This window comes from Hemiscyllium ocellatum, chromosome 17, assembly GCF_020745735.1.
Source record: "Hemiscyllium ocellatum isolate sHemOce1 chromosome 17, sHemOce1.pat.X.cur, whole genome shotgun sequence".
Lineage (NCBI taxonomy): Eukaryota > Metazoa > Chordata > Chondrichthyes > Orectolobiformes > Hemiscylliidae > Hemiscyllium > Hemiscyllium ocellatum.
The window spans coordinates 686,197-703,892 of record NC_083417.1 but is presented as its reverse complement, the minus strand read 5'-3'; the positions used below and the strand labels follow the sequence as shown (position 1 = coordinate 703,892).

Below are 17,696 nucleotides of genomic sequence, written 5' to 3'. Positions count from 1 at the left end.
AAGGAATTAGAAGGGCTAAAAGGGGTGATGAAAAGTCATTAGTAACCAGGATTAAGGAGAATCCAAGACTTTTTATCCATATATAAAAGCAAGAGGGTAACTGGGGAAAGGGTTGGCCCACCCAAGGACAAAGGAAGGAATGTATGTGTGGAGCCAGAAGAGGTAGGTGATGTCTTAAATGAATACTTTGTATGGTTATTCACCAAAGAGAGGAAATTGGTGGAGGCTGATCTCAGGGAAGGGAGTGTCGAATTTCTAAGCCAAGTTGCTATTAAAAAGGAAGAGGTGTTGTGCATCTTAAAATGTATTAAGATAGATAAGTACCCAGGTCCTAATGGAATTTATCCCAGAATTTTGAGGGAGGCAAGAAAACAAATTCCTGAAGTCTTTGACAGACATCTTTGGATCTTCTTTGACCACAGTTGAGGTCCCAGAGGACTGGAGAATAGTCAGTGTTGTCCCATTGTTTAAGAAGGATAACAGAGATAATCCAAGAATTTATCGGCCTGAGTGTCTCACCTCAGTATTAGGGAAATTATTGGAAAAGATTCTCCGGGACAAGATCTAAAAGCATTTAGAAGCAAATGGACTGATTAGCGATAAACAGAATGGTTTTGTGCAGGTGACATTGTGCCTCACCAACTTGATCAAATTTTTTGAGGTGATGAAGATGTTTCATGAGAGAAAAGCAGTTGATGTTGTCTACATAAACTTCAGTAAAGCCTTTGACAAGGTCCCTAATGACAGACTGGCACAAAAAGTGAAGTCACATGGTATCGGGGTGAGCGAGCAAAGTGGATACTGAACTGGTTTGGCCACAGGGTTAGGGTTGTGGTGGATGGATGCTTTTTGGAATGGAAGGTTGTGACTAGTGGAGGGTGTGACTAGAGATCAGTATTGGGACTTCTGTTGTTTGCAGTCTACATAAATGATTTGGAGGAAAACATAGCTGCTCTAATTAGTAAGTTTGTGGGGGCGATACAGAAATTGGTGGAGTTACAGATAATGATGACTATCAGAGGATACAGCAGGATAGAGATCAGTTGGAGACATGGGCAGAAAAAATGGCAGATGGAGTTTAATCTGGACAAATGTGAGGTGATGCATTTTGGTGAGTCAAGTGCAGGTGGAAATTATACAATGAATGGCAGAAATGTAAAGAGTACTGATATGCAGAGGGATCTGAGTGTGCAGGTCCACAGATCACTGCAGATGGCAGTGCAAGTAGATAAAGTTAAAAATCACACAGCACCAGGTTATAGCCCAACAGGATGAAGGAGCGTCGCTCCGAGAGCTAGTGTGCTTCCAATTAAACCTGTTGGACTATAACCTGGTGTTGTGAGATTTTAACTTTGTACATCCCAGTCCAACACCGGCATCTCCAAGTCAAGTAGATAAAGTAGTAGTAGCCTTCATTGGAAGGATCATTGAGTGTAAGGATAGACAAGTTATGCTGCATATTAAAGAACTTTAGCTAGGCCACACTTGGAATATTGCATACAGTTGTGGTCACCACGTTACCAGAAGGATATGCATACTTTTGAGAGGGTACGGAAAAGGTTTACCAGGATGTTGCCTGGTATGGGGGATTTTAACTCTGAAGAAAAATTGGCTAGACTCTTTGTTTTCACTGGAAAGCAGGAGTTGAGGGGCGACCTGATAGAAGTTTGAGTGCGTGGGTAGAGTGGCAAGTGTGAGACTTTTTCCCAGGATGGAGGGGTCAATTACTAGGGACACAGATTCAAGGTACACCCAGCACCGATTACTGCAGAACACAGCTGGTCACAGGCCTCCAGTTCAAAAAACAACCCTCCATGACCTATGTCATCTATTGTGAAACCAATTTTGTATCTAATTGGCAAGCTCTCCCTGAATCCCATGTGAGAAATTCACCAAAGATCCTTAGATAGCACCTTCCAAACCTAAGACCACTTCCATCAAGAAGGACAAGGGCTGCAGGTACTTGGGAACACCACTACCTGCAAGTTCCTCTCCAAGCCACTCTCCACCCTGACTTGGAATTATACTGCCGTTCCTTGAAAGCCGTTGGGTCAAAGTGCTGGAATTTCCTTCCTACCGTCATTGTGGGTCAACCCAGCGCAATTGGACTGCAGCAATTCAAGAAAGCAGGTCACCACCATCTACTCAAGGGCAAACAGGAAGGGGTTATCAATGCTGGCCAGCCAGCGATGCCCAAGTCCCACAAATGAACCTACAAAAGATAATCTGTCTACTGTGCCATTTTATGTTCAAATTCAGTTAGCTGTTTGGGGTTCATAGCATAAGATCATAAGACATAGGACCAGAATTAGACTGTTTGGTCCATTAAACCTGTTTCTCTATTAAATCATAGAACATTTGGCCCTGATTATTGCACCACCCTGTGAAACCATTCTAAAGCCCATCTAACCTACACTATTCCATTCTCATCCATGTGCCTATCCAATGACCATTTAAATGCCTGTAAAATGTGCAAGTCCACAACTGTTGCCGACAGTGCATTCCGCGTCCCTACTACTCTCCGAGTAAAGAAACTACCTCCGACATCTATCCTATATCTATCACCCCTCAATTTGAAGCTTTGCCCCTGGTGCTAGCCATCACCATCCTAGGAAAAAGGTTCTCACTGTCCACCCAATCTAATCTTCTGATTATCTTATATGTCTCAGTTAAGTCAACTCTTAACCACCTCCTCTCTAGCAAAAACAACCTCAACATACTCCACAAACACCTGATGAGGGAGCAGCGCTCCAAAGGTAGTGTTTCCAATTAAACCTGTTGGATTATAACCTGGTGTTGTGTGATTTTTAACTTTGTACACCCCAGTCCAACACTGGCATCTCCATATCATAACCTCAAGTCCCTCAGTCTTTCCTCGTAAGACCTTCCCTTCATGCCAGGCAACAGCCTAGTAAATCTCCTCTTGAACCCTTTCCAAAGCTTCTACATCCTTCCTATACTGCTGTCACCAGAACTGCATGCAATACTGCAAGAGTTTTGTACAGCTACAGCATGGCTCTGAAACTTGATCCCTCTACTAATAAAAGCTACCACACCATGTGCCGCCTGAATAGCCCTGTCAACCTGTTGGCAACTTTGAGGGATCTGTGTACATGGACACCGAGATCTCTCTGCTCATCTACACTATCGAGAATCTTACCATTCATCCAGTACTCTGTATTCCTGTTGCACCTTACAAAGTGAATCATCTCACATTTTCCGTATTAAACTCCATTTTCCACCTCTCAGCCCAGCTCTGCAGCTTATCGATGTCCCTCTGTAATCAAATACATCCTTCAACACTATCCACAACTGTACAGCCCTTAGTGTCATCAGCAAATTTACTAATCCAATCTTCTACGCCCACACCCAGGTTGTTTATAAAAATCACAAACAGCAGTGGACCCAAAACAGATCCTTGTGGTACATCACTCGTAACTGAACTCTGGGATTAACATTTCCCATTAACATTTCTTAAAGAACTCAATAAGGTTTGTGAGACACAACCTAGCCTTCACAAAACCGTGTTGACTATCCCTAATCAAATCCCTGTCTGGTAGTGTGGCGACCAGTACTAATATTCCAAATACGGGTGAACTGATCTCCAGGATGAACATTTCCCATCAACCACCACTTTCTGTTTTCTTTCAGCTAGCCAATTTCTGATCCAAACTGCTAAATCACCCTCAATCCCATGCCTCTATTTTGTGCAGTAGCCTACCATGGGGAACTTTATCAAAATGCCTTATTGAAATCCCTATCCAACATATCAACGGCTTTACCCTCATCTATCTGTTTGGTCATTTTCTCAAAGAACTCACCCTTCACAAAACCGTGTTGACTATCCCTAATCAACATCATCCTCTCCAGATGATTATAAATCCTATCTCTTATAACCCTTTCCAACACTTTACCCACAGCCAAAGGCATACTGGTATATAATCATCAGGATTGTCTCTATTCCCCTTCTTAAACAACATTTGCTATCCTTCAGTCTTCTGATACTATTCCTGTAGACAATGACGACATAAAGATCAAAGCCTAAGGTTGGGCAGTCTCCTCCCTGGCCTCCCAGAGAATCCTAGGATAAATCTCATCCCTAGTCCAGAGGGTTTATCTATTTTTGCACTTTCCAGAATTTCTAACACCACGTCCTTGTGATCCTCAGTTCCATCTAGTCTAGTAGTCTGTTTCTCAGTATTCTCCTCGACAGCACTGTCTTTTTCCAGCGTGAATACTGACGAAAAATATTCATTTAGCATTTCCCCTAACACCTCTGACTCTGCATACAACTTCCCACTATTGTCCTTGATTGGCCCTAATCTTACTCTCGTCATTCTTTTATTCCTGATATACCTATAGAAAGCTTTAGGGTTTTCCCTGATCCTATCCCGCAACAACTTCTCATGTCCCCTTCTGGTTCTTCTTAAGTCTCTCTTTCAGTTTTTCCTGGGTACCTTCTAAATCTCAATCGCCCTAACCGAGCCATCACATCTCATCCTAACATAAGCTGCCGCCTTCCACCTGACCAGAAATTCAACCTCCTTAGTAAATCACGGCTCCTATGCTCGACAACTTCCTCCCTGTCTGACAGGTATGTACTTATCAAGGACACACAGTAGCTGTTCCTTGAATAAGATCCACCTTTCTATTTAGCCCATTCCCTGCAGCTTCCTTCCACATTCTGCACATCCTAAATCTTGTCTAATCGTATCGTAATTGCCTTTCCCCAGCAGTAGCTCTTGTCCTCCAGTGTATACCTATCCCTTTCCATCACTAAAGTGAACAGAACTGAATTGTGATCACTATCACCAAAGTGCTCAGCTACCTCCAAATCTTAACACCTGGCCAGGGTAATTACCCAGTAGGGTAAAAAATGAGGTCTGCAGATGCTGGAGATCACAGCTGAAAATGTGTTGCTGGTTAAAGCACAGCAGGTTAGGCAGCATCCAAGCAACAGGAAATTCGACATTTCGGGCATAAGCCCTTCCTGATGAAGGGCTTATGCCCGAAATGTCGAATTTCCTGTTCCTTGGATGCTGCCTAACCTCCTGTGCTTTAACCAGCAACACATTTTCAGCTAATTACCCAGTACCAAATCTAATGTGGCCTCTCTCCTTATTGGCTTGTCTACATACTGTCAGAAAACCCTCCACACATTGGACAAAGATTGACCCATCTAAAGTACTTGAACTATAGTATTCCCAGCCAATAATTGCAAAGTTAAAGTCCTCCATAACAATTACCCTGTCACTCTTGCTCATATTGAGAATCAGCTTTGCTCTCCTTTCCTCTAAATATCTGAAACTATTCGGGGGCGTATAGAAAACTCAAAACAGGGTGACCTGTCCTTTCCTGTTTCTAATCTCAATTGACGAGTCCTCACATGTCCCATCTGCCACTGTAATACAGTCCTTGACTAACAATGCCACACCCCCACCTCTTTTGCTATCTTCTCTGTTCTTACTGAAGCAGGTCAGGCAGCATCCAAGGAACAGGAAAATCAACGTTTTGGGCAAAAGCCCTTCATCAGGCATTCCTGAAGGGCTTTTGCCCGAAACATCGATTTTCCTGCTTCTCGGATCTGCCTGACCTGCTGTGCTTTTCCAGCACCACTCTAAGTTTGACTCTAATCTCCAGCAACTGCTGTACCCGCTTTCGCCTAGAAATCCCAGGTAGTGACCCATGCTGCAAGTTGGATGCTCCTGGCATTGAAACAAAAACACTTGAAGCCAACCACTTGCTTGACCTTGTTTTGGACCTCCATACTCTCAACCTCTTCTAAACGCAAACTACAATTTAGGTTCCCATCCCCCTGTTGAATTAGTTTAAACCCACCTGAAGAGCATTAGCAAATTTCTGCCCCAGGATTTGGTACCCCTCTAGTTCACGTGAAGATCATCCTGTTTGTAGAGGTCCTACCTACCCCAGAATGAGCCCCAATTATCCAGGAATCCAAAACCCTCTGACCTGCACCATCCCTGTAGCCACATGTTCAACTCCCCTCTTTCCCTATTCCCTGCCTCACTAGCACCTGCCATTGGCAAGAAACCAGAGGTAACAACTCTGTATGTCCTAGCTGTAAGCTTCCACCTTAGCTCCCTGGATTTCTCCCATAATCCCCATCTTTCTTCCTACCTATGTCATTGGTGTCTATGTGGACCACGACTGGGGGCTGCTCCCCTACCCCACAAGGATCCCGAAAACACAATCAGAGACATCACGAACCCTGGTACCTGGGAGGTAACACACCTACCTTGAGTCTCTCTCATTCCCACAAAACTGCCTGTCTGTCCCTCTAACTACAGAGTTTCTAGTGACTAATGCTTTGCTCCTCTTCATCCTTCCCTTCTGAGCAACAGGTTCAGACTCTGTGCCAGAGACCTGTGCCCCATTGCTTACCCCTGCTAAAACCAACGTCATCTCCAAAATTCCATGCAAGGACTGCCACAAACACTACATAGGACAAACAGGAAGAAAGTTAGCCACCAGGATACACGAATACCAGCTAGCCACAAAAAGACACGACCCTCTCTCCCTCGTAGCCCGACACACAATTGAAAAAAAATCACCATTTCGACTGGGACAACACATCTATCCTGAGACAGGCTAAGCAAAGACATGCCAGACAATTCCCATGCCACTCCAACCACAACGCCATAAACAAACACATCGCTCTCAATACCATTTATCAACCCCTCAGAAAATGAACAGGAAATGACATCACCACAAACCCCAGGAACCCCATCCAGGAGAAAGATTATAAATTAGAAAGCAGGAGACAACAGCTTTGCTTCACTTGGAGGTCACCACAGCCAGGTAATGAAACATCTGGATATCAAACCTACAACTCAGCGAGCAAGCCTTCACCCTCCTACCTTTCCGTTGGGCCTCTCATCCTCGCTATCGCTCCTCCCACTGCAAATGCCACCAATAAAATGAAGGACGGGTGGGAGACGCTACCTGAGTAGTGCTTTGGGTAAAGCAACCACCCAAATATAAAGCCTCACTGACCCAGCAGTCCTGTGTTTGCTTCTGCTCCATGCCTGATATGCTTCTCAACTCCAAACTCCTCCTTTCACCTCAGAACTCTTAATCCCTTTACGAATTAAGAACCTATCTCTGTCTTAAATGCACTTAATGGCGTGGTCTCCACAGCCCTCTATGGCTGAAGAAATTTCTCCTCATCTCTGTTCTCAAGGATTGGCCCTTCACTGTGAGGCTGTGCCCTTGAGTCCTAATCTCTCCTAGTAATGAAAATATTTTCTCTATGTCTATTGTATCTCAGTCTCTCAGTATTCAATTAGATCACTCTCATCTTTCTAAGGACCATCATCCTCAACCGCTTCTCATATGATCATTTTTGTAAACCTGCTCTGGACCTCCTCCATCACCAGCAGATCCTGTCTTAGATATGAGGCCCAGGACTACTCCTAGTATTTCAAATGCTGTCTGACCAGACCTTTGTACAGCCTCGACAGTTCATCTTTGCTGTTGTATTCTGCAAGGTTATAAGATTGTAAGTGGCATGAATACAGTGAAAAGTATAAGCCTTGAAATGAATGCAGACATTACATTTGCATTCCTTGCTGCCAGCTGAACCTCCATGTTAACTTAAGAGAATCTGAACTAGGACTCCTAAGTTCCTTTGTCTTCAGATTTGTGAAATCTTTCCCCACGTAGAAAATAGTGTACATCTCTATTCTTCCTATCAAAGTATATAACCCCTCTCATTCCCATATTGTATTCCATCAGCCATTTCTTTGTCCACTCTCCCAGTCTTTTTATTCCTGATGAAGGGCTTTTGCCTGAAACGTCGATTTCACTGCTCGTTGGATGCTGCCTGAACTGCTGTGCTCTTCCAACACCACTGATCCAGAATCTGGTTTCCAGCATCTGCAGTCATTGTTTTTACCTTGTCGATTCCTTTTGCAGCCTCCTGCTACTTCAACACTACCTGTCCCTCCACCCATCTTTTTATGTGATCTGCAAACTTAGCACCAATGACCTCAGTTCCTTTGTCCAGATAATTAATGGACAACATGAATAATTGTGTTTCCAATATGGAACCCTGTGGAACTCCACTGGTCACTGGCTGCCATTCTGAAAAAGACTCTGTTATCCCTACTCTGTGCTTTCTGACAATCCTGTATCCATGCCAGTAGCTTGACCCTCACACCACGGGCTGTTACCTTATTAAGCAACCTCCTGCACTACATCTTATCAAGATTCTGGAAATTCAAATAGATCATGTCCACTGGCTCGTGTCTAACTTGGTCATTACCTCCTCAAAGAACTTTGACAGATTTGTCAGGCATGACCTCCCATAATGAAGCCATACCGATTCAGCCCTAGTTTACCATGCACTTCCAAATCATCTGCAACCTCATCCTTGATAATGGATTCTAAAGTCGTACTAGCAATCGAGGTCAGGCTAACCAGACTATCGTTTGCCCCCCCCCCCCTCATGATCTTGTTGAATGGCAGAGCAGGTTAGCAAGGTTTCTGGGATGGATTGAGGATTGGCTGTCTGACAGAAGGCAGAGAGTTGGGCTAAAAGGTTCTTTTTCGGAATGGCAGCCGGTGACAAGCGGTGTCCCGCAGGGTTCAGTGTTGGCGCCGTAGCTGTTCACATTATGTATTAATGATTTGGATGAAGGGACTGGAGGCATTCTAGCGAAGTTTGCTGATGATACAAAGTTAGGTGACAGGCAGGTAGTACTGAGGAAGTGGGGAGGCTGCAGAAGGATCTAGACAGTTTGGGAGAGTGGTCCATGAAATGGCTGATGGAATTCAATGTGAGCAAATGCGAGGTCTTGCACTTTGGGAAAAAGAATACAAGCACGGACTACTTTCTAAACGGTGAGAAAATTCATAAAGCCGAAGTACAAAGGGATCTGGGAGTGCTAGTCGAGGATTCTCTAAAGGTAAACATGCAGGTTGAGTCCGTGATTAAGAAAGCAAATGCAATGTTGTCATTTATCTCAAGAGGGTTGGAATATAAAAGCAGCGATGTGCTACTGAGACTTTATAAAGCTCTGGTTAGGCCCCATTTGGAGTACTATGTCCAGTTTTGGTCCCCACACCTCAGGAAGGACATACTGGCACTGGTGCGTGTCCAGCGGAGATTCACATGGATGATCCCTGGAATGGTAGGTCTAACATACGAGGAACGGCTGAGGATCCTGGGATTGTATTCATTGGAGTTTAGAAGATTAAGGGGAGATCTAATAGAAACTTACAAGATAATACATGGCTTGGAAAGGGTGGACGCTAGGAAATTGTTTTCGTTAGGCGAGGAGACTAGGACCCTTGGACACAGCCTTAGAATTAGAGGGGGTAAATTCAGAACAGAAATGCGGAGACATTTCTTCAGCCAGAGAGTGGTGGGCCTGTGGAATTCATTGCCGCAGAGTGCAGTGGAGGCCGGGACGCTAAATGTCTTCAAGGCAGAGATTGATAAATTCTTCTTGTCACAAGGAATTAAGGGCTAGGGGGAGAATGCGGGTATGTGGAGTTGAAATGCCCATCAGCCATGATTGAATGGCAGAGTGGACTCAGTGGGCTGAATGGCCTTACTTCCACTCCTATGCCTTATGGTCTTAAGAGCCAAATGGCCTGCCTATATTCCTTGTTTGTATGTTCGTAACTGAAAATGGTTGAGTCTACACACTATTACCAAGTTTTGAGAAGATTTGTAGCTCAGGTTGAGGTTCTGGATATAGGTTTGCTCACTGAGCTGGAAGGTTCGTTTCAGGCGTTTCGTCACCATATTAGGTAACATCATTGAGCCTCCAGATGAATCGAACCTTCCAGCTCAGTGAGCAAACCTACATCTACAATACCAACTGAGGACCTCCTGCGGTGGTGTCCTGGGACTGAATTCATTGATTTCCAAAAACCACTGCCATCTTCCCTTCTGCTCAGTATGATTCTAAGCATCCAACTGCTTTCTCTGATTCTCCTTGATTTTAGTTTCGCTATGACTCCTCGATGCCACACTCAGTCAAATGCTCCCTTAATGTCAAGGGCAGCCAGTCTCACCACCTGTCTGAAATTCACTTCTCTTGTCCTTATTTGGACCTCAGTTATAATGAAATCATGAGATATGTGGCATTGGCAGAACCCAAACTGAGTGTCAGTGAGCAGGTTATCACTGTGTAAAAACTGCTTGATAGCACTGTCGGCAGCACCATTCTTTACTTTGATGAACAAGAATTAGCCCGATTAGATTTGTCTGCCTTTTGGGACAAAACATAACTAAGCAATTTTCCACATTGCTGAATATTTGTCAGTGTTATCTACTGGGACAGTTTGGTTGGGGTATGGCTTGTTCTGACATATTGGACTGTTGTCAGGACCTTTGCTTTGCCCTGCATGCTCAGCTTTTTCTTGATATCATCCAAAGTGAAGTGAGAGGCAATGCATTGAATTATGATGTTGGGTACTTTAGGTAGAGACTGAGATGGATCTTCCACTTCCTAGTGAGATAATAGTATCAGATTCCATGGAAGGTCTCAGAATGCAATTTGAGTATGTACAAAGGACTTTTTTAATCAACATTTTGGGCATATTATAATACTTTGGCAGATAGGACTTGAATGTAAACTTTCTGACCCAAAGTAAAGGGCATACCTCTGTGTCACAAGTCATTTTCAGTGGATGTTGCAGTAAATAATGCAGCTGGATTGCTTGGTTCTGATTCTTTTAATGGTTGTTATCTGCCTCATGTTGGTTCTCATTGAAGTTTTATTATTTTAGGTGTTTTTGGAAAATCTGAAGCATGAAGACTCCTTTGTTTATTTATCTGCAATTCAAGGTAAGAAATATTGTTGAATGAAATACTCCACCACCTAAAAACAATTACAATTTGTGCTATCCACATTACAGATATATAAAATAGGAGCAGAAGTAGACAATTCAGTCTTTTTGAGCCTGCTCTGCCGTTCATTAAGAGTATGGCTGATCTTTTGCGTTTAGCATTCCACATTCTTACTAACCTTGATTTTCCTCTTTACACTAATAAGAATCCATCTACCTCCGCTTTAAAAAATGTGTAATGATCCCTGCCTACTAAAGCAGAGTTTCAATGTTGAACATTAGCAAAATGTTGCTGATTCATGTCTCGCAGCCAATGCTTCATTGTTTGAACTTGCAGCTTGACAGTCATAGTGAGGTGATTTATGTGACCAAGTCCACGTCACAAACACAGAACAAAAGCACAAAAAACTCTGACTCATGGTTATGTCATTTCCAACCTCAGGGCCACTACTTGCTTGAACTCTGTCCATGACATCAGTAGTTTGTCAATGGTGCATTCTGATGAAGAGTCCCTGGTCCCAAAATATTGTCTCTGATCTCTACCAGATACTGACAGACCTGAGTTTATGCAGCAATTTCTATTTTTGTTTCAGAATTTGAGCATTCGTAGTTCTTGATTTTATTGGTATATCTGTGATGCTATAATGTTTCAAACCTTATGCCTGAATTTTTTCTGACATCTCTGGTGAGACCACTTCTGATGGCCAACTACTGCATTGCCTAACATTGTCAAACACAACTTGCTTTCAACAAATCTGTGCAGATTAGGCAATAGGAACAAGAGTAGGTCATTTGACCCTATCTACCTGACCAATTCTCGAATATATTCAGTGATCCACTCTGCACTGCCTTCTGGGGAAGACAATTTCAGTGACCTTCTGGGAGAGAAATTCCTTCTCATCTCTATCTTAGATTGAACACTGCTTATTTTTAAATTACAATCCCTCCTTTGAGATTCCTGCTTGAGAGGAAGCAACATCTACCTTTTAAAAACCACCAGAATCTTTTATGTTGCAATAAGATTATCATTTGTTCTTCTAAATGCTAATGAGTAAAGAGCCCAACCTGCTCAACCTTTCTTCATAGCATCTTTGCTTCAGGCATCAGCATGTCGTATTTGACCTGAGATGAGCTTCTGATTCATTGCATTATTTCTACCATTGTAACATTGGCTAACTTCACCTCTGCCTTAGCTGATCTGCTGCTTATTCATGTCTTTGTTACCCCCAGCTTTGACCATTCCAACACCTTCTCTTTTGCTCATCCCCGACATCCTACCGTCTGTGAATTTGAGGCCCTCCAAAACACTGCCTATGTCTGACTCGGACTATGTTCCTAGCTCACTGAACTACATTGACTCCCTGAGAAGCAATGTATGGTGGTAAAATATTCATCCTTGTTTTCGAACTACTACTTGACTTTAACTCCTCCCCTTCTCTGTAATCTCCACCCACCATTTAGAATATAAAACATTACAGCGCTGTACAGGCCGTTTGGCCTTCCACGTTGCACTGACCTGTGGAACCAATCTGAAGCACATCTAACCCACACTATTCCATTCTCGTCCATATCCCTATCCAATGACCATTTAAATGCCCTTAAAGTTGGCGAGTCTACTACTGTTGCAGGCAGTGCGTTCCACGCCCCTTCTACTCTCTGAGTAAAGAAACTACGTCTGATATCTGTCCTATGTCTATCACCCCTCAATTTAAAGCTATGTCCCCTTGTGCTAGCCATTGCTGTCGAGGAAAAAAGCCTTCACTGTCCAACCTATCTAACCCTCTGATTATCTTGTATCTCAATTAAGTCACCTGTTGACCTTCTCTCTAACAAAAACGGCCTCAAGTCCCTCAGTCTTTTCTTGTAAGACTTACCCACCATACCAGGCAACACCCTAGTAAATCTCCTCTGAACCCTTTTCAAAGCTTCCACAGCCTTCTCATAATGCAGTGACCAGAACTATACGCAATATTCCAATTGCGGCTGCACCAGAGTTTGTACAGTTGCAACATGACCTCATGGTTCCGAAACTCAGTCCCTCTACCAATAAAAGCTAACATACCATATGCCTTCTTAACAACCCTATCAACCTGGGTGGCAACTTTCAGGGATCTTTGTACATGGACACAGAGATCTCTCTGCTCGTCTACACTACCAAGAATCTTAGCATTATCCCAGTACTCTGCATCCTGTTATTCCTTCCAAAATGAATCGCCCCACACTTTTCTGCATTAAACTCCATTTGCCACCTCTCAGCGCAGCTCTGCAGCTTATCCATGTCCCTCTGTAACCAACAACATTCTTCGTCACTATCCACAACTGCCAACCTTAGTGCCGTCTGCAAATTTACTCACCCATCTTTCTATGCTTTTATTCAGGTCAATTATAAAAATGACAACAATGGATCCAAAACAGATCCTTGCATTACCCCACTAGTAACTGAACTCCCAGATGAATATTTCCCATTAACCACCACCCTGTCTTTTTGCAGCAGCCAATTTCTGATCCAACTGCCAAATCACCCTCAATCCCATGTCTCTGTTTTGTGCAATAGCCTGCCGTGAGGGACCTTATCAAATGTCTTACTGAAATCCACATACACCACATACACCTGCTTGATCACCTTCTCAAAGAACTCAATAAAGTTTGTGAAGCACGACCTACCCTTCACAAAACTGTGTTGACTACCCCTAAACAGCTTATTCCTTTCTAGATTGTTAAAAATCCTATAATACTTTCCAGCACTTTACCCATAACTGAAGTAAGGCTCACAGGTCTGAAATTACCAGGATTGTCCCTACTCCCCATCTTGAACAAGGGAACAACATTTGCTATCCTTCAGTCTTCTGGCGCTATTCCTGTAGACAATGAAAACCTAAAGATCAAAGCCATAGGTTCTGCAGTCTTCTCCCTGACTTCCCAGAGAATCACAGGATAAACCCCATCTGGCCCAAGGGATTTCTCTCTTTTCACACTTTCCTCAATTGCTAACATCTCCTCCTTATGTACCTCAATCCCATTTAGTGTAGTAGCCTTGTATCTCAGTGTCCTCCTCAACCACATTGTCTTTTTCTAGTGTGAATACTGATATAAAATATTCATTTAGCATTTCGCCTAACTCCTCTGACTCTACACGTAGCCTCCCACTGGATGTAAGGGTGCTTGTTAAGCTGGCAAGATTGTTTTCCGACGTTTTACTGCCATACTAGGTAAGGACATCAGTGAGCCTCCAGTGACGTACTGGTGGTAAGGCCTGCTTTTTATTTAAGTTTCCTTGAGTTGGTGATGTCATTTCCTGTTCTTTTTCTCAGGTTCATTGTGTTTGCTGATAGAGTTCGAGTTGGAATGCCATGCTTCGAGGAATTCTTGTACGTGTCTCTTGTTTGTTTCCTAGAAACATGGCATTCCAACCAGAACTCTTATCAACAAACGCATTGACTTGGATCTCATTTACCATCCCCGGAAAAAAAACAGGAAATGACTTCACCACAGAAAATTACACCACCAACCCAAGGAAACCTAAATGCAAAAATAAAATGTGGACCATACCACTAATGCTCCACTGGAGGCTTAGTGATGATGTTACCTACTATGGTGATGAAACGTCTGAAAACAAATCTTCCAGCTCAGTGAGCAAACTTGCATTGAGAACCTCAACCTGAGCTGCAAATCTTCTCAAAAGTCACTAACAACTTCCCACTACTATGTTTTGATTGGCCCTAATCTTCTAGTCATTGTTATATTCCTGATATACCTGTAGAAAGCCTTTGGGTTTTCCTTGATCCTATCCACCAATGACTTCTCATGTCTACTCCTGGCACTTCTGAGCTCTCTGTTTAGGTCTTTCCTGGCTAACTTGTAACTCTCAATCACCCGAACTGAGCCTTCACATCTCATCCTAATAATAGCCGCCGCCTTCCTCTCAACAAGAGATTCAACTTCCTTAGTAAACCATGGCTGTCATGCTTGACAACTTCCTCCCTGCCTGACCGGTACATAATTATCAAGGGCTCGCCTTGAATAAGCTCCACATTTCTGTTGTGCTCATCCCCTGCAGTTTCCTTCTCCATCGTATGCATCTTAAATCTTGTCTAATTGCATCGTAATTGCCTTTCCCCCAGCTATAGCTTCTGCCCTCCCATATATACCTATCCCGTTCCATCAATAAGTAAACATTTGAGATAACTGAGCTCATTTAATTCTGGTTTTGTTGAGCATTCCAGTTTTAATAAGTTCACCATTCCTAACCATACCTTCAGATGCCTCGGCTGCATTTGACGACATTTTGAAGAAGTAATTAATTAATTGTAAAATGTTTTTGAGATGTCTGGTGATCCCTAAAGGCATTGTGTAACTACAACTCTGTCAGATCTTAAAGGACCGAATGGTCTACAACTACTATTTTCTGTGTTTCTGTTTTGTTTTAAATATGTTGTGTGTTGGCAGTTAGATGCAACAGGACAAGTTTAAGTCAAGTGAGAAGAGACTAATGCGGAGCTTAAGCACTCATTCAAATGACCTGTTTCTATGTTGTAAATGCAATATAGTCTTCATTTTTAGTTCTCCACTATCCAATTCCACTGTGCAGTTAGTTGATCTCAGGTTTGGAAAACTAGCCAGACGTTTTGATATCTTCTCTTAAAATTTGTGTCAATCCTCTAATGTCATAGATAAGCTGCAGAACTGGGCTGAGAGGTGGCAAATGGAGTTTAATGCGGACAAGTGTAAGGAGATCCACTTTGGTTGGAGTAACCAGAATGCAAAGTACTGGGATAATGGTAAGATTCTTAGCAGTGTAGATTAGCAGAGAGATCTCGGTGTCTAGGTACACAGATTGTTGAAAGTTGCCACCCGGGCTGACAGGGTTGTTAAGAAGGCATATAGTGTTTTAGCTTTTATTAATCAAGGGTTCGAGTTCTGGAACCAGGCGGTTATGCTGCAGCTGTACAAAACTCTGGTGCGGCCGCACTTGGAGTATTGCGTACAGTTCTGGTCACCGCATTATAAGAAGGATGTGGAAGTTTTGGAAAGGGTGCAGAGGAGATTTACTAGGATGTTGCCTGGTATGGAGGGAAGGTCTTACGAGGAAAGCTTTAGGGACTTGAGGCTGTTTTCGTTGGAGAGAAGAAGGTTGAGTGGTGACTTAATAGAGACATATAAGATAATCAGAGGGTTAGATAGGGTGGACAGGGAGAGCCTCTTTCCAAGAATGGTGACAGCGAGCACGAGGGGGCATAGCTTTAAATTGAGGGGTGATAGATATAGGACAGATATCAGAGGTAGTTTCTTTACTCAGAGTAGTAAAGGTATGGAATGCTTTGCCTGCGATGGTAGTCGATTCACCAACTTTAAGTACATTTAAGTCGTCATTGGACAAGCATTTGGACGTACATGGAATAGTATAGGTCAGATGGGCTTCAGATTGGTATGACAGGTCGGCGCAGCATCAAGGGCCGAAGAGCTTGTACTATGCTGTAGTGTTCTATGCTCTATGATGTTAGGTTGTTACTGAAATAACTATTGTTAATTCTCCTCTGATGCAGAGTTTATGCTGGAAGGTTTCAAACGTTTATACCTTTGTTCAAAGTAGATTGTAAGGTTAAACCCAGCAACTACGGCCAGTCAGTTTAATCTCACTGGTGGAAAAGCTTTTAGAAATTATAATGCAAGATAAAGTTAATAGCCATTTGAACAAGTGTGGGTTAATTAAGAAAGACCAGTACAGATTCGTTGTGGGCAAATTGTGTTGAATTAACTTGAGTTTTTTTGATAAAGTTACAGGGATGGCTAAGGTTGATCCAGTGGACTAAAAGACACTGGCGTCATCAACACAAGGTTTATGACAGGAAACTAAGAATAATGATGAATGATTATCAGCCTGGAGAAACCTCATTCCTGGAAATAAGAACTTATCCTATAAGAAAGCTTAGACAAGATCTGCCTATATCCATCAGAGTTTAAAAGAATCAGAGGTGATCTTATGAAAACACGATGTTGGGGGACATTTCCTCTTGTTGGAACAACTAAAAGTAGGGTAAATTGTTTAAGGATTAGAAGTCCCCCTTTTAAAGCAGAGATAAGGAGAGCAACTGAGTGTGAAATTCTTCTCCTCAGAAAATAATGGAGTCTGGATCTTTAAATTTATTCAAGACCGAGTTACATTTTCAACAGATGAGGGAGTCTAATTTTACGGGAGCTAAACGGGATGGTCGAGTCGAAACTGTAGACGGATCAATCGTGATTTGATTGAATAAAGGAGCAGACTTGTATGGCTGAGTGGTCCATTAGTGCTCCTAAGTCTTTTATCCCATATGGTTGAGTTCCCCAGAGGTAAATATTAGGATCACTGCGTTGCTTTACCTATATTAATGACCTAGACGTTGGCTTACAGTGCACAGTTTCATTATTTGCAGGTGGCACAAATCTTGGAAGTATTATGTGAGGATGATGGTGTTAGACTTCAAAGGGCACAATGTAGGTCAGTGGCAGATGAAATTTAATACAGAAGAGAAACCAAATAATCTAATGTTAAATGTGCACGAAGCATTGAAGGTGGCAGATTAGGAAACAAATAATAAGGCTGACAGAGCCTGCCCTTTATAAATAGGGGATGGAGTGTAAACGGAAGGAATTTATGGTGATCCTTAATTGGTATATTGCGTCCATCCAACTCTTTCTTAAATGAATCCAAAGAATGAGCCTCCACTGCCCTTTGGGGCAGAGCATTCCACACACCCACCACACTCTGGGTGAAGAAGCTTCTCCTCATCTCTGTCCTAAGTGGTCTACCCCTTATTTTTAAGCTGTGTCCTCTGGTTCGGCACTCACCCATCAGCGGAAACATGTTTCCTGCCTCCAGAGTGTGCAATCCTTTA

The 17,696-nt window shown here is 42.9% G+C and overlaps 1 protein-coding gene across 1 annotated transcript in view; it reads left to right on the top strand.

Annotated features, from left to right (window-relative positions):
* tango6 (transport and golgi organization 6 homolog (Drosophila)) overlaps positions 1–17,696 on the top strand; it is a 217,185-nt gene that overhangs the window by 119,572 nt on the left and 79,917 nt on the right. Inside the window, exon 14 of the mRNA XM_060838313.1 lies at positions 10,762–10,819. Coding sequence (XP_060694296.1) covers positions 10,762–10,819 — 58 coding nt within the window. The remainder of the gene's footprint in view (positions 1–10,761; positions 10,820–17,696) is intronic.